This window comes from Narcine bancroftii, chromosome 1 (genome assembly GCF_036971445.1).
Source record: "Narcine bancroftii isolate sNarBan1 chromosome 1, sNarBan1.hap1, whole genome shotgun sequence".
In the NCBI taxonomy this organism is placed as follows: domain Eukaryota; kingdom Metazoa; phylum Chordata; class Chondrichthyes; order Torpediniformes; family Narcinidae; genus Narcine; species Narcine bancroftii.
The window spans coordinates 295090617-295115563 of NC_091469.1; the positions used below are offsets into that span (position 1 = coordinate 295090617).

At 41.1% G+C, this 24947-nt stretch overlaps 1 protein-coding gene across 1 annotated transcript in view; it reads left to right on the forward strand.

Moving 5' to 3' along the window:
• The first annotated feature begins 11478 nt into the window (after positions 1–11478).
• The window catches only part of LOC138746651 (protein kinase C-binding protein NELL1-like), a 73484-nt gene continuing 60015 nt past the window's right edge, over positions 11479–24947 (forward strand). The window contains exon 1 of the mRNA XM_069904942.1: positions 11479–11588. Within this exon, the coding sequence (XP_069761043.1) occupies positions 11546–11588 (43 nt within the window). The 5' untranslated portion in view covers positions 11479–11545. The remainder of the gene's footprint in view (positions 11589–24947) is intronic.

Sequence of the window (24947 nt, forward strand, 5' to 3'; positions counted from 1 at the left end):
GAGTTGTTTCACCAAGGTCGGCACAACTTCCTGTGATGTTCTATTTGTGGGTGAGGTCCTGACAAGGTTAGTATGATCTTGGCAAGACTTCCTTGTTTGAACTTGAGTCGCCTTGCAGTAAAACCTGATGTGATTTTTTCTTTCCTGAATGCTTGTTGTGACATATTTCAATTGAATTGCTCAATTTTCACCACCAATGTTCCAAAAAAGGTTTGCCTGAGAGCATGGATATATTGCTCAGGACTTCTGTTTTACAAGTTGTAATGGGTGACACTCAGTTGACATGGAAGTGTTTTACTCAACAGGGTTCAAAATAAAATTATATTTGGGCTCCATTAATATCATCTGTGCTTTCATAGGCCCATCGAATTCCTCTGTACATCAACATCTATTATATTGTCATCTTTAGGGGAAGAAAATTCTGCTTGCTCATTTTTCCAAGCAAAGTGAATAGTTTCACCCTCCTCCACAATATATTCTACCCGTTGTCTTCTTATCATTGCACTGAAATGGTTGACATTGCTGCCATTTTCATGCTTTATTCCCCCCAACTGAATTTTGTATCACAGCAAATTTGAATCCAGTGCATGGGTTGCTTGCCTTGATCTCGGACCATACTGCTTCCCTAGCCATTGAATATTTAATTTGAAAATTGCTGAAAGGCCACTGCGAGAGGCAAGCTGTCAAAAGGCTGTCGGTGATTTCCACTGCCCAAGTCTTGGATTCCTTTGGCTGAGGCACAGTTACTGCTTGGATATCGCTCACTTTTATGTGATGACTGAGTTGGAGGATTTGCTTCGTGTCGGTCAGTGGCCAGCATGGACAGCCAGTGGATGAGATCCAGAACAATCTGGCCCAATGTATTTGCTTTTCTGGCCTGGTTTAATGCCAATGTAATTTTGTAAGCAAATTGACAACTGGAATATAGGTGTTCAGCCACTTGCTATCTTGGTACACAAATCAAATTTCTAGAATAATAAATCTGATTTTTTTTCTTGTATTGTAACCTTTTGTAACATTGCTTGTCACGTTTAAATATTTTAGTTTTTGATCGATGCATCTGTTCCTTATTTGCAATATGAATTGCCAGAACTATGAAGTAACATGGTATTTGCCTTGGTGGGTGGGGTTGGGGGAGCAAATCTTAAAGTTAAGTAGCAGGTACTTCAGCTGATCTCGTTGTTCTTGACCAGGATCCTGAACTGAGCTAATCCAATTTGGCTGCATTTGGTTCATAACCCTCTAAACAAGTAATTTTCAAACTGCTCCCCAATCTCACATTCCACCTTAAGCAATCCCTAGGCCATAGATGCTCTATGATTAGTAAGGGATTGCTTAAGGTGGTATGTGAGATTGGGGGGCAGTTTGAAAACCACTGATCTTAACCATTCCTGTCAACTGTTTGTCCATACGTCTTAGACCTGTATATCACAGAATTTATTGTCAAGAACAAGTCATGCAAATCAGTGTTTTACGGTAGCATCAAAGTGCAAACTTGCATATTATAACCGTCTTACAACATTATTATTAAAAAAATAATAGTGCTTGAAAAATAAGGCAGTGTCTTTGGAATCTGATGGCAGCGGGGGGAAAAGCTATCCTTGTGCTGCTGAGTCCTGGTCTTGATGCTCCTGTACTTTTTCCCCAATGGTAGCAGAGCGAAGAGGGCGTAACATGTGTGGTGGGGGGTCTTTTAGGATAGAGGTTGAGGTTGCTTTTTTAGACACCGCCTCATGTAGATATCCTCGATGGAGTGAAAGAGTCTGGAAAAATAACCAACTGAAAAACCTCACAAAGATAAGCGTATACAGAGCCATTGTCATACCCACACTCCTGTTCGGCTCCGAATCATGGGTCCTCTACCGGCATCACCTACGGCTCCTAGAACGCTTCCACCAGCGTTGTCTCCGCTTTCATCCCTAACGTCGAAGTACTCGAGATGGCAGAGGTTGACAGCATCGAGTCCACGCTGCTGAAGATTCAGCTGTGCTGGGTGGGTCACGTCTCCAGAATGGAGGACCATCGCCTTCCCAAGATCGTGTTATATGGCGAGCTCTCCACTGGCCACCATGACAGAGGTGCACCAAAGAAAAGGTACAAGGACTGCCTAAAGAAATCTCTTGGTGCCTGCCACATTGACCACTGCCAGTGGGCTGATATCGCCTCAAACCGTGCATCTTGGCGCCTCACAGTTTGGCGGGCAGCAACCTCCTTTGAAGAAGACCGCAGAGCCCACCTCACTGACAAAAGGCAAAGGAGGAAAAATCCAACACCCAACCCCAACCAACCAAAATTCCCCTGCAGCCGCTGCAACCGTGTCTGCCTGTCCCGCATCGGACTTGTCAGCCACAAACGAGCCTGCAGCTGACGTGGACATTTACCCCCTCCATAAATCTTCGTCCGCGAAGCCAAGCCAAAGAGAGAAGAAGAGCAGAGCGAAGAGGGCGTAACCTGTGTGGTGGGGGGTCTTTTAGGATAGAGGTTGAGGTTGCTTTTTTAGACACCACCTCATGTAGATATCCTCGATGGAGTGAAATCAGGTGCCTGTAATGTCACAGGTCGAGTTAACAACCCTCTGGACTTTATTATTGTTCCGAGAGTTGGTACCTTTGTGCCTGGCAGTGATGCAACCAGCCAGAATGCTCTCCACGGTACACCTGTAGAAGTTTACGAGAGACTTCGGTAACATACCGAATCTCGTCAGACACCTCAAAGTATATCTGTTGGCGGGCTTTCAGTGTGACTGCATCAACGTGGAGGCTCTAGGACAGATCCTCAGAGATGTTGTCACCCAGGAATTTGAAGTTCTTGTTCCTCTCCACTACGGAGCCCTCGATGAGGACTGGGTCGTGTTCCCCTGACTTCCTGCTGAAGTCCACACTCATCTCCTTGGTTTTGCTGCCATTGAGCGCAAGCTTGTTGTTCTTACATCATTCAACAAACTGATCTATCTCTCTCCTGTACACTTCCTCACTGTTGATCATGACTTTTAAATGTTGTAATTGTACTTGCCCCTGCAACTTCATCTGGCAGCTCCTTTCAGATAGGCACTGGCTTTTTTGGGTGGAAAAATGTTGTTTTTGTTATCCTCTTTGAAAATTTCCCCCACCTCCATAATCTTGTGCTAAATGTTATGTTTTACTACCTTGCAGAAAAAAAATTTGGTGACAAGCCACCTTACCTGTGCCCGTCATAATTTTTTATACCTCGATAAGGTCACATCTCTGAGTCAAAGTTGCAGCTTGTCCAGACTCTCATAAGTCCTCCAGTCCTGGCAACATCCTTGAGTCATTTTGGCACCTTCCATCATAATCAAATCCTTCCTTGAGGATGGCAACCAGAACTGCACACAATATTCTAGGTGGATGATGTCCCAGCTCTTGTAATCAATGCTCTGCCTGATGAAGTCAAGCATGCCACACTTTCTTTTACATCACCACTTTCTGGGAACTATGTACTTGTACCTCTGGGTCTCTTCTGTTGTACAACACTCCCCAGGACCCTGCCATTTACTGTGCAATCCTGCCCTGATTTAACTTCCAAAAATGTATAACTTTGCACAAGTTAAGTTCCATCTACCATTCCTTTGCCCACTTTCACAATTGGTCAAGATCCTATTTTAATCTTGGACATGCCCTCACTGTCCACCACACCACCAGGATTCGTGTCTCTGCAAACTTTGTAATCATGCCAGTTATGTTTTCATTCAAATTGTATGTATAGATGATGAACAACAGAGGTTCCAGTACCTTTCCCTGAGCTCCAGATCTCTTTTCAGAAAAGCAACCCTCTGGGATAATACTCTGAGTTCTTCCACCAATCAATTTTGTACCCAAGTAGACATAGCCAAATAAGTCAATTTTGTCCATCAAATCTGTTCTATCATTGGAATCATAACATGTATTTTTTCCACTCAACTCCATTCTCCATCTTCTCCCCATAACCTTTGCCATTCATACTAATCAAGAACTCATCAATCTCTGCTTTAAATCCACCAATGACTTAACCTCCATAGATACCTGATGCAACAAATTCCTCAAATTCACCAGCTTCTGGCTGAAGAAATTGGCTAGCTCACCCTGTGTCCCTTGTAATCTCACCTTCTAGACCAGCCCATCATGTGGGGACCTTGTCAAAATTCCCTGCTCAGGTCTATGTGGACTTTGGCTACCTCTCAGCCCTCATCGACCTTCTTGGTCACCTCTTCCAAAAAAAAACATTATTATTTCCCATGCACAAATTGATGCTGCCTATACCTGATCAGTCCTTGCCTTTCCAAATGCAGATGGATCTTCTCTCTTGGGATCTCCAGTAACTTTCCCACCACTGAGGTTCGGTTTGCCAGCCAGTAGTTGTATGGTTTGCAGTTTATCCATCATTTGGGACCTCACCCAAGCCCAAGGAAGATACCAGCATCTAAACCAAGAACCTGCAATTTTTTCCCTTGTTCTCACAACATATTACAACCCAATGAAACAGTGTTATCCAGCCCTCGGTGAAAAACATGCAGACACACAACCAGACATAACACACTTACAGACAAAATGTACATACACAGGACAAATATATATATATATATAAAAATAAAGAAATGAATCTTGTTTAGTAAATCTTGGCATCTCGGTTGGTTATGGTGAGTAGTTTCTTTGGATCCTTGGATACATTTAATCAGGCCCCAGGGGTTTATTCACATTGATCAGCCTTAACACGGCCAACACCACTTCTTCTGTTGAGTCATCATTTCATTGTCTAGAAACAAGTCCTTCAACCCAACTTGTCCACTTAAATCAGATGATTTGCACAAGATAGTACCAGGTAACTCCATTTGACCCACATCCCCCTAAAACTGCTAGCCATGTACTGTCTAGATGTCTTCAAAATATCACAACTCATTAGTTTAGAAGATTTTTGGAAAAATTACTTCAAACTTTATTAACCATTTTTGAGGTCAAATTATAATCTTGCCCCTTAATTGCTCTATTTGGCTTTTCTCAAGGAGAGAAAATTCTATTGTCTTATCACAAGCAAATTTTAACTTTTACCTCATTGATAGGTAGTCAGGCAACTCCACCTACTTATACTCATTGGTTACAGGAGGTCATGCCTTTCCTAAGATTAGAAAAAAATCAGATATAATGTTGATGATGTAAAGGTGAACTTTTGCAAGACGTGGGGCCCATTCATGGAGTTTTTTGCATAATTTGATAAATTAGGGTGTTTAGAAGCTCCTGAACAGTGTTGTCTGGTTTCTGAATGTCGTCCTTCATTTCACAGAAATTGTACAATGCATGATCAAGGTTTTATTTGAAATATACAAATTATTTTTGTATTTTCTTGTATAGGATCTATATGTGGGTTTTTTTTTAAAACCTCTATAAAGATATTTTAAAAAGAAAGAAAATGCCACAACTCTACCTGCTCCTGGCAGCTTGTTCCATATTCCCACCATTCTCCATGTGAGAAAGTGCTCCTGGGCTCCCTTTTAAATCTTTCCCTTCTTGAATCTCTGTCCTCTAGTTTTAGACTCCCCTGCTCCGGTAATGTTGATTTGCCTCAAGTTTAAACATCAGCTAAATGGTCTTGGACATTAATGTGTTACAGAGTTCTGTGTTGTGTATTGGCCTATGTGTTGTGTGGTTTTAAAAAGTGACAGTTTGCCTTAGAGAGCCAAAGTGAAGGTGGACTGCTGAGAGAGTGGGAGACGGACTGAGCACGTGCAGAAAATGAAAAAAAATTCTGGACTTGGGCGATAAACCACCACTGGGTGGAGCTTTGGAGTGGAAGAAGGCCCAGAGCATGAGTCATGGTCTGGAGGACAGTTTAGAATGTTGGGATTTTGTTAGGTCTGCTTTGTTCGAGAATGAGTGAGTCAGACACCAGACTGAGTCGAAATCAAGGTTCTTTATTACCAGATTGTAACACTTGCAACTAACAGTGTTAGTTGGAGAAGGCGCATTCTCCTGATATCAGCAAGTGGTGTTTTTTTATACCTCAGGACACACACTTAGTAAATTATCATACCATTACACTGTCCAATGAATAAGCTGTTGCTACCCTTCACTGTTAGTCTGCTGCTCATCAGCTTGTTAGTGCCAAACTTATCTTGAGCATACAAGGTCACACCTGCATCCTGTTACTCCTTAGTACTGGGTGACTCCTTCTCTGGTCCCATCTCATGATGTTTTTACCTTACAATCCCTCCTTTGTCCTCTTTAGAACCTCTATATGGGTTCTGTTCACGGGGTTTTTCGGCTGGTGGGCGAGGGCTCCCCCCAACCCTCTTTAGCGTATACCCCCCATCCGTTTCCCCGATCCCATTGCCCGTTTACAAGTTTTCTCCCCGTTTGTCCCCAAGCAAATAACTAGCTATCCCTTCTAAGCATTAGTAATTAGTTAAGATAAAAGTTAACATTTGTGCTACAATCTATTTTATAATATTTGTGCTACAATCTATTTTATAATCCCTCCTCCCCGTCACATTCTCCATCAGATCCGGATTGATCTCAGCAATTTTTGACGCCTCCTGTGACGTGAGAAAGTCCCGCTCCGTAGCTTGTAGAGCTTGATATTTTGGAGGCAGCTCATCGCGGTTGGCAAAGGCTCTCTCAATGGTCCTCGTGACCAACGTTCAAATGCATGGAATACAACAACAGCCACAAGTGATAAAAATGGATACAGAAATGAACAACTCTAGGAAAAGTTGTCCCAACATTGTGCCCCCTTTCCAAAACACTCCATGTAACCAGGACAAAACAGGGTTAGAGACTCCAGATTGGGCTTTTAATTCCTTCGCCAATGCCTTAAGTTTTGTCAGCCCCTTAGTGAGTGACCCATCTGGCCCTGTGTTATTAGAGATAGAAGTGCAGCATAGATCGAACTGGAAGGTGCTATCCTTGTCTTTATCTATCTTCAGAATAACTTTGGCCCCGCATGGATCCGAACTACTCTGTTGGCTTGTTTGGCAACCCATCAGCAGGAATGCCCATAGGGCCCTCGGCATTGTCCACATGAGTTTCATCATATTTTCCAATACTCGCTACTTGTTGTTTTGCCTTGGAGCAAAAGGCAAAATGATGCCAATTATTATCCCCTGGTTTGTCAATTCTTACCGACCTATCTGTCACGGCGGTAACTGTATGGTCCAGTCCATCTAATTTCAGTCCAATGTACCTTCCCTGGTTTACGGATATACACCAGGTCTCCCTCCTTCACTGGAACTCCTTCAGTGTCCGGGTTCTCCTTATTTGCATTCGCCACCTGTTGTGAAACTAAAGCAACCATATTACCCAGCATCTGCATATAATGGTCCAGTTCCACTTCCCTTTCTTCCCAATTCTTTACCCAGGCTGGATCAGTCTTTGGACCGGGCAAGGGTCGACCCGTTAGAATCTCGTGTGGTGACAGAAAGGTATCTTTGGCCTTCTCTTGTCGCATAGACATCAGTACTAATGGCAATGCCTCGACCCAATTCAACCTGGTCCCACCCAAAACCTTTCCTAATTTGGATTTTTATCGTCCTGTTTGCCCTTTCTACTGGCCCCTGGCTCTCAGGCCTATAGACACTACCGAAACGGTGTTTGATCCCAAGTATTCTTCAACCTGTCGGTTCAGCTCATTCTTAAAGTGGGACCCATTATCAGAACATATTCTGCTGGGGACCCCGTAGCGGGGTATCAACTCTTGCGTCAGCCAGCCTATTACACTATCCGCATCCTCCCTCTTCGTTGGGACAGCCTCCACCCACCGTGAAACCTATCCACCACCATTAAGAGATATCGGTATCCTTCCTTTGTCCTAAGGTCAGTACCCATATCTGTGTAGTCAATATAGATCTCTTTCCATGGGGCTGTCGGTACTGGAAATCGTAAAAGCGGGTAGGGTAAGGTGATCCTTTGGTTATGCCCATTGCAGATAGTACATTCAGCTCTAAAGTTGTCAATGTGCTCGCTTAAGTGGGGATTCCACCAACGTTGTTTATGTGTATTATAAGTTTTGGTGGCGCTAATGTGAGTCGGCCCATGTGCTTCTTCAAATAATGGCGGAAGTAATTGGCGGGGGGCAACTATCATACCTATCGAGGAGCGCCAGACATGTTCTGTCCGATTGTCATAGATGATCTCCTGTCGTGTAGCACCGCGTTTCATCCATTCCTCTTTCTCACTTAGGCTACCTTTTTCCTGTATTTCTATCACGTGTTCAATATTTGGTGGGGGTCCCTCTCCCTCCTTCTCCTTTTGGTCACTCAACTTACTAATATTTTCTCTTCTCTCTAATTCCTCTTTTTTGCCATGGGACCTCAGAATCATCCCCTGTATAGATTCTTGATATCCAGTAACCTGTTTGGCTGCTCTGTCAGCTGCTGTGTTTCCTTTCCCTTCCTTTGTGTTTTGTAGGGAATGGCCTGCCACCTTAATTAGGCTTAGAGCCCGGGGAAGCATGACTGCCCTGACAAGTCTCCGTAAAACCAGATCATGTCGGAGAGATTTATTGTCAGAGTACATACATGACATCACATACATCCAGAGACTGTGTGAGAGAGAGAGAGAGAGAGAGATAGAGAGGCAGATACACAGAACACGAGAGATAGAGAGAGAAAATGCCTTGCACTGGCCCCACTGGGAGAAAAGTCTTCAGATTAACACTTCCGTTTCATGGTTACATCTTTAAAAGGTTCTCATCCTGTGATCACTGGTCTGGATCAGATTGGGTCTCCCACCACTGGGAACCACCACTCCTTCCTTCCCTCCCACCTCGAGTGAGCTACACGTCAGCCCACAACGTCTGCCCTAATCCCACAATGGTGGGGGTGCGGGAAAGAGGGAGGGAGAGAGGATAAAACAGGATCCCATTTGATGCGGAGCTGGAATTGTGGGCACAAAATTAAAACCAAATTGTATTTCTCTGCCCTGGCCCACCTGGGGATTTCAGGGCAGCACCGCCACAGATTGAGATTGGGAGGGGGAGTGGGCGAGAGAGGAGGGGGGGGGTGGAGAAGAGAGAGAGGAGGAGAGAAGAGAGAGGGGGGAGGGGGAAAGGAGGGAGGGAGAGAGCAAACCCGGACACTTCGTGGCTGGAAACCGGAAACAGGCACTTTTCCTTTCCCTTCTGTGTTTTGTTTCTTCCAGCTTATCTAAGACCCTACGCTTTAGAATTTTGTTTCCCTCACCTGTCAGGAACATCTTGGCGCTCCCGGGTAACCACCCCATCTTCCTCCAGCGATCTACACATTTTCGGAGAATTCTTTGTTTCTCCAATGCCTCTTTATTGGTATTTCGCTTCTCTAATTCCTGATTAATTTCCCTAATAACTTGGTCAAAGGTCTTAGCAGGCAACTGTGCAGCCATTGCTGCGGGGTCGCTTCCTAATGCCTCTCTTAATTTAGGTTCTTGTCCGTTTAGAGGATCTATGTTAACAAAAATCGCCTTTAAAAATGTCTCCTTGCAGGCCGGATGACAAAAGTTTTTTAGTGAAACAGTCTCCAAGTCTGGACCTCCGGTGGACCTCAGACTGTCCTGTATACTCTGATTGCTCGTCTTCCGCTCTCTGTTTTCCCAAAGAGGTCTGAAAGTTAGGTTACAACTAGGAAACCAAATTTTTGGGCTATATTTTTGTCCAGTTTCCCTGTACCAATCTATGAATTTACGTAACTTTATCTCCTTGGTGATGCTGGGAATGCCTTCATTTAACTTGTCAAAAATATTTCGAATAAACCGTGTGTCTCTTAAGATTCTGTCAACTTTTTCATTGATATCTCCTACCTGATCCGGACACAGCTTTTGCAGTCTTTGGTCGTCGCCCTTGTTCACCAGGCAGGCATCTCTGAGTACTCTTTTTGTCGTCTCAAGGTCTCTAATGTCCGCTGTGGTATTCCACCACGGCGAATTTGGGAAATAAATTCTTAAGTTTTCAAGTGTACAGACATTATCATACCTACTGGACATTTATAAGCGAGTCTTATACAATGGAGACCAATAAGCCTGAACCTTCGTTTTCTTTCAAAGCCTAACCTTCACGTGGGAGATTTCTCCTCTTAATAACCGGTTTAGGGCAGAAAACTCAGGTCCCCATTTGTTCTTAGACCACCTTCTCACTCTATTTGACTTTGCAACGTCACAATAAAGATTTTTAAACTCTAGTAGTTTGTCAGCGAAGCACTTATCAAATGTCACTAAAACACCTTAAGGACTTTTATAGTTTTGTCTGTAAACACTTACGTGTTACAATCCTGGCAGGTGACGACCTTCAATTATGACCGTCTAATTTGTCCGATCTCCAGTTCTTACTGACAATCATAAAGATTTTAAGAGAGAGAATTTTGTTAAAACAGGCTTCTCTGGACCTTTTTGTCAGCCGGCTGAGATGATTGTCAAGAAAAACAGAAACCGTTGTCTAGTGTCCACTCACCCATCACGTCGGGGTCACCAAATTGTTAGGTCTGCTTTGTTCGAGAATGAGTGAGTCAGACACCAGACTGAGTCGAAATCAAGGTTCTTTATTACCGGATTGTAACACTTGCAACTAACAGTGTTAGTTGGAGAAGGTGCATTCTCCTGATATCAGCAAGTGGTATTTTTTTATACCTCAGGACACACACTTAGTAAATTATCATACCATTACACTGTCCAATGAATAAGCTGTTGCTACCCTTCACTGTTAGTCTGCTGCTCATCAGCTTGTTAGTGCCAAACTTATCTTGAGCGTACAAGGTCACACCTGCATCCTGTTACTCCTTAGTACTGGGTGACTTCTTCTCCGGTCCCATCTCATGATGTTTTTACCTTACAATTTCAAAAAGGATGAGCATTCTGAAGGCAGCCAGAAGGATCCGGACCAAGCCATTGGTTCCTCTCTCTGCAAGCAACCCAAGACAAATTCGATTTTTGTGCTCTCACAGACCTTTTGGTTTCAGTTTACCAAACAAAATGAAGTTTGCTTCGGTTGAGATTGAAGTTTTATGAATCTTGTGTGTTTTGTGTCTAAGTTTTTCTGTGGGTTGGTTGGAAATATAACTTAGACTTTAATTACATATGTTATATTTAGGCTGGGGAATTTATTAGTTTTACACTGTTATAGAAATTTGCATAGTAACCGGTGGGCATTGTTATAAAAGTGGGGGGGGGGGGGGGATGGATTTTGAATTAAAGTTTAAAGGTGAATTTTTGTTAATAAAGTAATCGTTCATCTTTACCCCTGTGTTATATGCCTTTCCTTGTGGTTGCTGGTTATAATATCAAACCCTTTCATGAATATTGAGGTAATGCTTTTGGTTTTATAACTGTGAAAAGAACTTCTGTCAGGCTGAAACAACTAATTCTTTCATATGGTTAGAATGTAACAGTGCAACAGCTAACTTCATGTTCATACTGTGAACCAAAATGTGTTTGAAAGGTCTGTCCTGTCAGTAATTGTTCTAGTCATTTAAAAATAATATAAGCCATATGAATACTGATATTTAAAATCTGTGTCACTCTGTGACTTGTACTCATTTTTTCCCCCTTAATTTCTGATGTTTTAGGGCATTCTTCAGGATGTCAAAATCATTTTGATGCCTAATGGATATATAATGCAGTGCCCTAATCTTAATCGCAGTAAGTACCCACTGTTACTTTAATTTTAATACCTGTTAGGTAATTTGCTTAGTAATGTCTTGTGCCTATGTTCAAGAAAGCAATATTTGGGGGTGGGGGGTGGGGGTGGTGTGATGACGTAGGTGGGAGACATGGGAAGACACCTCCCCCAGGCAGATTTATTAAAAACCTGACTTATAAAGTTTTCATAACTTTTTGGAAAATATTGGATTACAGTTGATGTATTTTAGAAGGCAACTATGAGGAAAACAAAGGCACAAGCAGTTTTAAAAAAAGACTTCTAAACAGCTTTCAAGGAGGAAGAACTTGGGCCTAGCTTTGAATTAGAGCCTCCGGAGTTGATTCCTGCTCACCCAAGACTGTAACGGCTGTCCCTGCGTAAGACACACTTGACTCCGGCGCCGACTCCACGCAGCGTCGCCAAAGAAAAAACTTTGCACATGCTTGCTCCGTCAAGTTCTGTCCCAGCTGTGGGGGGGAGGGGGGAGGAGATGTGACTTCTCTCAGCCCAGCGATGCTGGACTGACGAGAGGGGGGATTCTGAACCTGCAGTCTGGCCGAGATGCCATCTGTATCAATGGAGGAGGAAGGAGACATCAGAAGGGGACTGGAGGAAGAAGGTATTTATCCAGGGCCGAAGGAGGAAGAAACTAATATGTAAGGGTAGGTCCACACCTAAACGTGTATCAATGAAAACCATATCTGATCTTTACCATTCAGATCCAGTAAGTCAAATCGATATATTAAAACAGAGAATTTGGCAAGTCAGATGGGTTAAGGATTTTCATCTATGAAAGAACAACTTACTGATATGAAGGGAGAGATATCATCTATTAAGAGGGATGTGGAAAAATGTGTGAAGCTGGTAGATAAAGTACAAGAAGATTGAAGAAGAATTTCATGACTGTGAGGAATGATGTGGAGCAGCGTAAAGAAAAGATGGGTCAGATGAAGGGTTCATTTTTTGGATGGGAAATTCAGAGGAATGATTTATTGAAGAAAATTGATGCTTTGGAGAATCAAAGTTGAAGGAATAATGTTAAGATTGTTGGTCTTCTGGAAGATATGGAGGGTCTGGACCCGGTTCAATTTTTTCAGAAGTGGATCCCTGAAGTTTTGGGGAAAGAATATTTTCTGAATGGTTTGAAACTGGATAGAGCTCACGGAGCAAGAAGAAGAAAACCTTTCCCAGGTGAAGCTCCACACTCTATCCCGATTAGATGTTTACGTTATCAAGATAGAGAATTTATCTTAAGAGTTGCAGTTTAAAATGCGAGAATAATCAAGGCCCCCTGGTGGTTAAGAATAACAGTTTTCTTTTATGCTGATTTTAGTCAAGTGGTTATTAAACATTGTAAAGAGTTTAATTCTGCCCAAGCTGTTTTGTGGAAGAAAGGATATATATTTGCTTTTTGATATCCTGCGGTTCTTTTTTATGGAGACTTTCAGTCTCAATTCTTTAGTGATGATGCTTAAGTCCTTACATTTGCCAATTCTTTACCTGATAATAAACAAATAAAAAGCTAGGTAAGTTTTTTTTAAACAGTCTGCATTAGTCCAGAAGGAGAAAATAATGGAGTGCAATAGAAGAAATCTCAACAGTTGGTTGAAATTGACATTGATGATGACCAAGTTAATAGAGTCTTTGAAGAAGCATATCATACTTGAAATTATATGTTGATTACTGTTCTGTTCAGGAGGGGGGGGGGGACTGTAGTTTGGCTACTGATCCCTTCTGAAGTCATTGGCCATTTGTGGCATTGGTCACTCCTGGACAATTGAAGGAGGGAATTCTGTTGTACAGTATTTTTTTAAGAGTTTTTTTTTGTTTGGGTGTTTTTCTTTAAATTTTTGAGGATATTTCTTAATTTTTATTGTGTGGTGGCCACGGAGTGGAGTTCCACCATGTGTGGTAAAGTGCGTTTTGAATTGAATTGGAATGATTACTAATTTAAATTTTGCTAATTTTAATGTTAATAGGCTTAATAATCTGATTAAGAATAAAAGAGTGTTGGCGTATATTAAAAAGTTTTGCAAGAAACACATTTGACTGAGAAGAAACATCAGAAATTGAAAAGTTATAGTTTCTTTGTTTAATTTGAAAGCAAGAAGTGTAGCCATTTTGATTAATAAAAAGTTATCTTTTGAATTGGAATCTGTTATTGAGTCAGTTGGTAGAATTTTAGTTGTTAATTGTAAAAATATTTTCTGAATCTTGGTCTTTAATGAATATTTATGCTCCTAATATTGAAGACAAGAAATTTATGTTGGATTCTTAATTTAAATCAAGCATATGAAAAAATCTCCAAAAGCTGTAGTTAGGACTAAAATGGCTAAACAGTTGATAACGTTAATGAAATAAATGAATTTAGTAGATATATGGGCAGGAAAAAAAAGTAATTTCAAGTCGTGTGCCCCAGTCTTTGCATGCGAAAGGAGTAAATATAGAAGAAATTTCTTTTGAAATACCTTTGTCGCTTATTTTTCTCCTAAGATTTTGTGTTGTCTCTCTCCAACTGAGATTTCCTGCTGCATATACAGCCATTCTTAACCTTTTTTTTTGGCCATGCCCTTACTTGGAATCTGCTCAAAGTTTAGGGGCCTTTTTCCCTGTGAAACAGTCAGCTTTCTCCTACTGACAAAATTTAAAAAAAAAATTGCGAAACGTGAAATGAAAATCATACGAGGCTTTTACTTAAATGCGCTGTCTGTGGGGCTTCTGTTGAGGACGGCTTCTTTAGGAGCAGGAACACTTACTGAGCAATCATACAAGTGTTTGCTTTCTGATGACCTTGCATGTCAAGAAGTGTAGGTTATTTTACCTGGTATTTATTGTCCTATCCTGCACTATATTTGCCTTCAGTGAGAAGCAGGTACAAGCACCCACCATGGATCTTGCCAATGCAACATTGCTCAATGCACTCTCTTGGAAGTGTGATGTTTAACTGAGATCAACCCAACTGGAATTAAAAATGCCAGGGCATTATTTGTCACTGGTCAAGATGAATTGCCATCCCTCAAACAGCCCTGCTTAAAAATGCCATTTGATCAATTTATTCATCTGCCATATGTGGGACCTCACTGCAGTATTTTCTTCAATAATATGAATGATCGTACTTTCTGAAAAGTGCGTAAATGGTTAGGGTGCTGCAATTTTCAGTTCTGATGTACCTTTGCTGTGACTATTTTCAGCAAACTCTTTTGGTTATTTGAAACAAAATTCGGCCAGTTCATCAGCTTATCAGTTTTCTTTGTAAGTTGCCACAAAATAACAAAAAAAAGATAGTATCATCAGTACATTTAGTACCACGCATAATTTTAAAATTCCAAGTTTTTCTTCTGTCTCTCTTACCCTACCCTACCCCAAGTCAGACCATGATGAATAGATCTGATTCAGTATCCTTAAAAATAAAAATTGAGGGTTCTGGGCATTTATCTGCATGTTAAAAGCCATATTGTTGAGGTTGTTATGGATGACATTGTCAAACTCAGGCCCGTGGGCCAAATTTGGCCTGTGATATAATTATATCTGGCCCGCAAGATCATATCAAATATGTATTAGAGCTGGCCCGCTGGCCGCCGTGCCAGTATAGCGCATGCACAGCTAATACTACAAATCCCAGAATGCTTTGCAAATGCTTTGGCACCGGCCCGTCAGCCCGCTAATCGCCCCCACCCCCTATCTTTACTTTCATTAGCATCTGTGACCTGTCGCCTGACTCACATGTAATAAACCCCTTACGAAAAATGGCCAAACGAAAGACAGAAAACAGGACCTTTCAATACAGGCGGGAGGGAGACTATATGTTCATCATTTTAAAAGACAAACCTGTTTGTCATTGAAGCAAGTTGTTATTTTTTTGACTTGTTGGCTTGTGAAAACAAAAAACATTTAAAAGGAGCTTAAAGGCTATAGAGAAATATTATTTATTGAATATTTTATTTCTCATTTGTTAATGCTTCTGGAAAGTTTAACCAAAATTATAATTAAACATTTATTTTAATAAGAAAAAGTTTAACATTACATATGTGGAAAGAAGAGAAAACATGCAGATGTTGTTGAAAATTTTCAATAAATATTTAGTTTGGCCCACCACTTAGTCCAAGTTTTTCATTTTGGCCCTCTGTGAATTTGAGTTTGACACCCCTGACATTGGGCATAAAGGTAGACATGGAGAGATACAGCTGGTAAACAGACCCTTTGACCCAGTGACATGGAATATCAATCACCCATTTACACTAACTTTATCCTCAATTATTTCCCCCCCCCCCTCCAAATTCTTCACTCACCTGTATGCCAGTGGTGATGTACAATGGTCAATTAATGCACCAAGATGAGAGGGAGGAGACACATCATCAACAAAGCTTCATCAGTTTAGTAAGAGGGGAGGGCGGGGGTATTGGGAACAGAATATGCTGGAAGCACTTGGCTCAGGCAGCATCAGGCACAATAATAGTTCAGTGCAGACTAGATTGGTCAAAGGGCCTGTTTCTGTGCTATCGAGTTTTAAAGAAAGAAACAGTTAACATTGCAGGTCAGAATTTCATCAGTAAATGGTAAAGATTCTTTATGGAAAAAAGTTCTTTTAAGTTGCGGAGAAGTTGACAAGGGGGATGGATAAGGACAAAAGGATTTAATGGATGATCAGAATCAGGATTTATTGTTATTAACAAGTCATAAAATACTGTGTTTTGTGGCAGCATCACAGAGCAAACTTACATATTATGGATATATATGTGTGTATATATTTATATATATATTATATCTATATTAAAAAATAAAAATAGTGCACAAAAAGTAAGCCAATGTCTTTGGTTCATTGATTATTCAGGAATCTGATGGCTTCTTTGCTCTCCTTGTCCTGCTGAGTTACTGTGATAGCATAGGCTCTTGTACCTTTTTCCCCCTGATGGCAGCAGAGTGAAGAGGGTGGTGGGTCGTCTCTGAGGACAGAGGTTGCTCTTTTAAGACACCGCCTCATGTAGATTCCTATCTACAATTCCTATCTGGGATTGTGCTATCTGCCCCTCTCTCCTTCCCTGCATCCAAGTGTTCTAGTTTTTCTTTCTACACTTACTCCCTGATTTGCTGAGTATTTCCTCCATTTTATGTTCTTATTTGAGGCTTCCAGCATCTGCAGGATTCGATTTCGGGTTTACAGAGAGTTTTTTTCTCTGAACACCAATGTGCAGTGGGAGGTTTTATTCATATAATCTTGCTTTCTGCTCTTGCTCTCCTTTCGGTTCTTTTTGTTCTTGAGCTGAGTTTTGAAGCCTTCTGAAAGCTAGTTTCCTTTCAAAATAATGATGATTGGTAACATCATATTGCTTTCTCTTTCAAGCTACTAAATTTTGAAAACAGTATAACAATAATCTTTCACACTTGCTGAATTGCATCATATTTGTTATTTTTCCCCATTCAACCTGTCTTTATGCTATCACAGTAACTCCACTACCTTCAATTCTACTTTGACCCTCTCTGCTATTATTCAACCTGGTGCAGCTTCACCTGAACCAGAGCTGTTCAATTCTGTCACTGAAACTCCCCACCCACCCATCATATCCATAGGAGCAGAAGAGAGGCAAAGAGGAACACTGGGGTCTCCCTTTCATTCACCCCTTGTCAATGTGATCTACTGGGATCATTGTCTGAAGAGGGTTTGCAAAATTGTTAAGGAGTCCTACCACTCCACACACACAGCATCTTTCACCTACTCCTGCTGAGTTAGAACCACCAGGATGAGAAAGAGCCTTTTCCCACAGGCAGTGAGACTGCTTGAATAACTGATGAACTGACCATTCAATCTCTCTTAGACTTCTCTATTTATTTAACAATATTTATTTATTATGTTGTATTGTTAAGAATCCAGAGGATCCCAAACCCAGCAGCAATAGATATGCACCATGACAAAGGATAACTTAAACAAAAGCTGCTTTTAATTATCTTTGAACATGAAAATAGAATAAAACTTTAACTTATCTCTATTGACTTACTTAACCTACTTAACCCCCTTCTAAGCGCATGTGTGTGTGTGTAATGTTTGTGTAAGTTCAGCAAAGTTCTTTGGTTCACAGTCCAATCTCACTGGTTACAGTCAATTCTTGTACTATACACAGAAGTTAACATTAATAAAGTTTACCAAGCTTTGGTGCCAAGTCAATGATTACCACTCAGAAGGATTCTTGTTGGTTTTCAGAGAGAGAGAGAGAGAGAGAGAGAGAGAGGTTTTTCTTGTTTCAGGTCACCAGAGTTCCTTTCTGTTTCTCCTATTCCAAGGGAAATACTGGATAGCCAGTCCTCTCCTTTGACCAGGCCGTCTTCCAAAGCTTGCCAGCTTGTCCCTCTGGAACCGATGTCTGTATCTCTCTTCTCTCTTTCTTTCTCTTCTCTCTCTCTCATTCTCTCCTCTCTGAGAGCAAAGTCTGCTTTTTTTCCCTCCTCTCTGCCTGCAAAGACCACATGCCCTTCCAGACAATAAGTTCTGTTCTCCAGACAAAGCTGCTATTGCCTGTTGTTACATTTGTTGCCTTTCCAAACAGTCCATTGTGAGTCTCAGCACTCTTGCAAAAGCTCCTGCAAGAACTCTGTGTTTTAAAGTGTTTGTGTGTGACCTGCTCTAAAAAACCTTTCCCAATTTATCTCCCAAACAGCTCTATATACTCTGCCATAGTACGTACTGCATATAAATCACTTGTAAATATGTGTGCTATGTCTGTGTATATGTTGCATATTTTTATACTGAGAAGTGAAGAATGCTGTTTTGTCCAGTTGTACAATTTGCGATCAGGTGTGGTCCGACCTAGGAGGGGAGGCAGGCCCCTCCAGCCCGGGTAAGAAACCTGCATAGGAGAAGGCCACTCCGATATAAAACCTATGACCCAAGGACCTTGCTGCCACGTCCCAGCTTGCTTGGCCACGGCACACGAACCATGGGTGTAAAGGGTGGGGCCAATACTGCGCACACTGCACTCCACCTAAAAGCTCCTTTGCGCAGGCCCGAGGACATGTCCACGTCCTCCCCCTCAAAAGATGCTCACAAACTCAAGCTAGCATGCTGGAACGTCAGAACCATGCCAGACAAGGCTGACAGCCACCGACCTGAGTGTCGGTCTGCCCTCATCGCACATGAACTCCTCAGACTTGACATCGACATAGCCGCTCTCAGTGAAGTCTGCCTTGCAGATGTAGGCAGCCTCCAAGAACACGGCGCGGGCTACACACACTACTGGTCTGGCAAGCCTATGGATGAACGACACCTTTCTGGTGTAGGCTTCATACTCAAGAACTCTATTGCCTCCAAACTCGAGAACCTCCCGACAGGCCACTCGGACCGGATCATGTCCATGCGACTCCCCCTTCAAAACAAGCATCTCATCACCCTCATCAGTGTCTATGCTCCAACCCTCCAGGCGGAACCAGCAGAAAAGGACAAGTTCTCCACTGATCTGCGCAACCTCATTCAACACACCCCTACAGCCGACAAGATTGTCATCCTTGGCGACTTCAACGCTCACGTCGGCAAAGACTCACAAACCTGGCTAGGAATCCTGGGCAAGCATGGTGTCGGCAAGTGCAACGACAACGGGCGCCTCCTGTTGGAGCTCTGCGCAGAACAGTGGCTTGTCATTACAAACTCCCTTTTTCAGCAGAGAGACAGCCTGAAGACTACCTGGATGCATCCCCGATCCAAACACTGGCACCTCCTGGACTACGACCTGGTGCGAGAAAGAGACAAACGAGATGTGCTCCACACCAGGGTCATGCCCAGCGCAGAATGCCACACTGACCACCGGCTGGTTCGCTTCAAGCTCAATCTTCACTTTAAGCCAAAGTCCAGGAACAGTAAAGCCCCCAGAAAGAGGTTCAATGTTGGAAACTTGCAGTCAGACGAAGTGAGAGGAAACTTCCAGGCAAACCTCAAAGCAAAGCTCGAGGATGCAATCCGCTTCATGGACTCGTCCCCTGAAACCCTCTGGGATCAGCTGAAGACTGCCATACTGCAATCCACTGAAGAGGTACTGGGCTTCTCCTCCAGGAAAAACAAGGACTGGTTCGACGAAAACAACCAAGAAATCCAGGAGCTGCTGGCAAAGAAATGAGCTGCCCACCGGGCTCACCTTGCAAAGCCGTCCTGTCCAGAGAAGAAACGAGCCTTCCGTCGCGCATGCAGCCATCTTCAGCGCAAACTCCGGGAGATTCAAAATGAGTAGTGGACTAGCCTCGCCAAATGAACCCAGCTCAGCGCGGAGATTGGCAACTTCAGGGGTTTTTACGAGGCTCTAAAGGCTGAGTATGGCCCCTCACCCCAAGTCCAAAGCCCGCTGCACAGCTCAGACGGCAAAGTCCCCTCAGCGACAAGATCTCCATCCTCAACCGATGGTCAGAACACTTCCAATCTCTTTTCAGTGCCAACCGCTCAGTCCAAGAATCCGCCCTGCTCCAGCTCCCTCAACAGCCCTTAAGGCTAGAGCTGGATGAGGTCCTCACCCGGGAAGACACATATAAGGCAATTGAACAACTGAAAAGTGGCAAAGCAGCACGTATGGATGGAATCCCCCCAGAGGTCTGGAAGACTGGCGGCAAAACTCTGCATGCCAAACTGCATGAGTTTTTCAAGCTCTGCTGGGACCAAGGAAAGCTGCCTCAGGACCTTCGTGATGCCATCATCATCACCCTGTACAAAAACAAAGGCGAGAAATCAGACTGCTCAAACTACAGGGGAATCACGCTGCTCTCCATTGCAAGCAAAATCTTCGCTAGGATTCTCCTAAATAGAATAATACCTAGTGTCGCCGAAAATGTTCTCCCTGAATCACAATGCGGCTTTCGGGCAAACAGAGGAACTACTGACTTGGTCTTTGCCCTCAGACAGCTCCAAGAAATGTGCAGAGAACAAAACAAAGAACTCTACATCACCTTTGTTGACCTCACCAAAGCCTTCGACACCATGAGTAGGAAAGGGCTTTGGCAAATACTAGAGCGCCTCGGATGCCCCCCAAAGTTCCTCAACATGGTTATCTAACTGCGGATCAGATACAGCAATGAGCTCTCTGAACCCTTCTCCATTAACAATGGCGTTTTTGCAAGGCTGCGTTCTCGCACCAACCCTCTTTACTATCTTCTTCAGGATGATGCTGAAACGAGCCATGAAAGACCTCAACAATGAAGACGCTGTTTACATCCGGTACCGCATGGATGGCAGTCACTTCAATCTGAGGCACCTGTAAGCTCACACCGAGACACAAGAGCAACTTGTCCGTGAACTACTCTTTGCAGACGATGCCGCTTTAGTTGCTCATTCAGAGCCAGCTCTTCAGCGCTTGACGTCCTGTTTTGCGGAAACTGCCAAAATGTTTGGCCTGGAAGTCAGCTTGAAGAAAACTGAGGTCCTCCATCAGCCAGCTCCCCACCATGACTACCAGACCCCCACATCTTCATCGGGCACACAAAACTCAAAACGGTCAACCAGTTTACCTATCTCGCCTGCACCATTTCATCGGATGCAAGGATCGACAACGAGATAGACAACAGACACGCCAAGGCAAATAGCGCCTTTGGAAGACTACACAAAAGAGTCTGGAAAAACAACCAACTGAAAAACCTCACAAAGATAAGCATATACAGAGCCGTTGTCATACCCACACTCCTGTTCGGCTTCGAATCATGGGTCCTCTACCGGCATCACCTACGGCTCTTAGAACGCTTCCACCAGCATTGTCTCTGCTCCATCCTCAACATTCATTGGAGCGACTTCATCTCCAACATCAAAGTACTCGAGATGGCAGAGGCCGATAGCATCGAATCCACGCTGCTGAAGATCAAACTGCGCTGGGTAGGTCACGTCTCCAGAATGGAAGACCATCGCCTTCCCAAGATCGTGTTATATGGCAAGCTCTCCACTGGCCACTGAGACAGAGGTGCACCAAAGAAGAGGTACAAGGACTGCCTAAAGAAATCTCTTGGTGCCTGCCACATTGACCACCGCTAGTGGGCTGATATCGCCTCCAACTGTGCATCTTGGCGCCTCACAGTTCGGTAGGCAGCAACCTCCTTTGAAGAAGACCGCAGAGCCCACCCCTCTGACAAAAGACAAAGGAGGAAAAACCCAACACCCAACCCCAACCAACCAATTTTCCCTTGCAACCGCTGCAACCGTGTCTGCCTGTCCCGCATCGGACTTGTTAGCCACAAATGAGCCTGCAGCTGACATGGACATTACCCCTCCATAAATCTTCGTCCGCGAAGCCAAGCCAAAGAAAAGACAATTAGATGATAATAATAAGCTTGAACTTGAATATCAGCACTGTTACAGCATTAAGACATAGACTGCGACTGTTATAGAAGATTCAAGTTTGTTGCCATGTGTACTGATAGTGAGAAAGTTCATATTGTAGCAGTCCAGTTAGTCACTCGTATCTTGTACAGCAGTAAAAGCATAGTCCAAGGTGCAGAGTTGCAGAAAAAAAGGCAACATTATTTTACACTGCTTTCTTGCGGACGATTAAGAAAAGGCATTTAAGGCTTGGCATTATCAATAACACGGGTATCCTGCGACTGAAAATAAAGCAAGCAAAATGATGCGCTGGAGAAACCAACACAAAATTTTGAGCAAACAATGGAGACACTCTGCAGGCCAGGCAGCCTCCACAGAGACAGTCCATGTTTCGGGTCAGATAAAGCTATGCATCTTTATGATCTCTGCATCTTAAAGACATCCTTTGATCAGAGGAAAGTCTTCCACAATTACCTTTCCTTATTTAATAAAGGAGGAGCAACCAAGTACAGTAAAAGTCCAAAAATGTGGATGCCAGAATCCAGGCTCTCCAGTTTTTTAAATTAAACAGGATTTAGTGTGCATGCATGAGTAAGCTCCACGGATGCACAGTGGCAACAATCCACGTTTAATTCAGGTAATCTTATTTTCTCAGGAATTCATTTGTGTACTGTATTTTTCTTTTACAATATTCATTTTTAAACATAATGTGAAACATAACACTCTTGTAGTGAGAAAACTTTGTTTACATTTTTGTCATGTTGACTTTAAAACTGCTCATTTTGATAAATGAAGCATGCTGTACTTGCTGTTCAATAAACTCTCAAAATTGACCTGTTCACCTCTTTATTCCTTCTTAAATTTGAATTTTAAAAGTACTGCCTGAGAATCCAGAAAATCCAAAAATTTGGACCGACCCAATCCCCAGCAGTCCAGATTTTAGGACTTTTACGGTACCATGTATTTGGGCTTTCACAGGAAGATAATGGAACACATATAGATCTAGATCTATATAGATATAGATATATAGATATATCTATATCTAGATATATAGATATATCTATATCTAGATATATAGATATATCTATATCTAGATATATCTATATCTAGATATATAGATATATATTTATATATAGATCTAGATCTATATATAAATATGTATATATGTATATAGATGTATATATGTATATAGATGTATATATGTATATAGATGTATATAGATCTATATCTATATAAGATCTATATAGATCTATATAAGATCTATATAAGATCTATATAATATCCATATAGATCTATATAAGATCTATATAAGATCTATATAAGATCTATATAAGATCTATATAAGATCTATATAAGATCTATATAAGATCTATATAAGATCTATATAAGATCTATATAAGATCTATATAAGATCTATATAAGATCTATATAAGATCTATATAAGATCTATATAAGATCTATATAAGATCTATATAAGATCTATATAAGATCTATATAAGATCTATATAAGATCTATATAAGATCTATATAAGATCTATATAAGATCTATATAAGATCTATATAAGATCTATATAAGATCTATATAAGATCTATATAAGATCTATATAAGATCTATATAAGATCTATATAAGATCTATATAAGATCTATATAAGATCTATATAAGATCTATATAAGATCTATATAAGATCTATATAAGATCTATATAAGATCTATATAAGATCTATATAAGATCTATATAAGATCTATATAAGATCTATATAAGATCTATATAAGATCTATATAAGATCTATATAAGATCTATATAAGATCTATATAAGATCTATATAAGATCTATATAAGATCTATATAAGATCTATATAAGATCTATATAAGATCTATATAAGATCTATATAAGATCTATATAAGATCTATATAAGATCTATATAAGATCTATATAAGATCTATATAAGATCTATATAAGATCTATATAAGATCTATATAAGATCTATATAAGATCTATATAAGATCTATATAAGATCTATATAAGATCTATATAAGATCTATATAAGATCTATATAAGATCTATATAAGATCTATATAAGATCTATATAAGATCTATATAAGATCTATATAAGATCTATATAAGATCTATATAAGATCTATATAAGATCTATATAAGATCTATATAAGATCTATATAAGATCTATATAAGATCTATATAAGATCTATATAAGATCTATATAAGATCTATATAAGATCTATATAAGATCTATATAAGATCTATATAAGATCTATATAAGATCTATATAAGATCTATATAAGATCTATATAAGATCTATATAAGATCTATATAAGATCTATATAAGATCTATATAAGATCTATATAAGATCTATATAAGATCTATATAAGATCTATATAAGATCTATATAAGATCTATATAAGATCTATATAAGATCTATATAAGATCTATATAAGATCTATATAAGATCTATATAAGATCTATATAAGATCTATATAAGATCTATATAAGATCTATATAAGATCTATATAAGATCTATATAAGATCTATATAAGATCTATAAAGTTTCATTGAAAGGAAAAGTAACAGGCAGATAAAAATTCAGAAACCATAACATTTCCAATTTTTTCAAGTGCTCGTAACCAAATGCAAGACTGCTCCTTGAATCTGATTTATCTCTCTCTCTCTCTCTCTCTATCTATATAGATCTATATAGATAGATGGAGCAGTCTTGCATTTGGTTACGAGCATTTGAAAAAATTGGAAATGTTATGAAGGTTTCTGAATTTTTATTTGCCTGTTATTTTCCCTTGCATTGAAAGTCTTTGACTTGAGCGATTCAAATGATTTTGATGTTTTACAGCCACTCTGTTGTTGACGGATCCTTGGTTGGACTCCATTCTCCTTGCTCAGCTGCTTATGTTTAAAGTAACCTTTCATTTAGCTCACTTCTGTCAGCATGACTGAGAGTGATTGATGTTTTCAAGCGCTTAAAGTGAAATGAAGAAAGTTTGTCCTATCATTGGGATATTGTCTCCTAACCTAATGTGTCTCACAGCACTTAAAATGCTATCATTATATAATG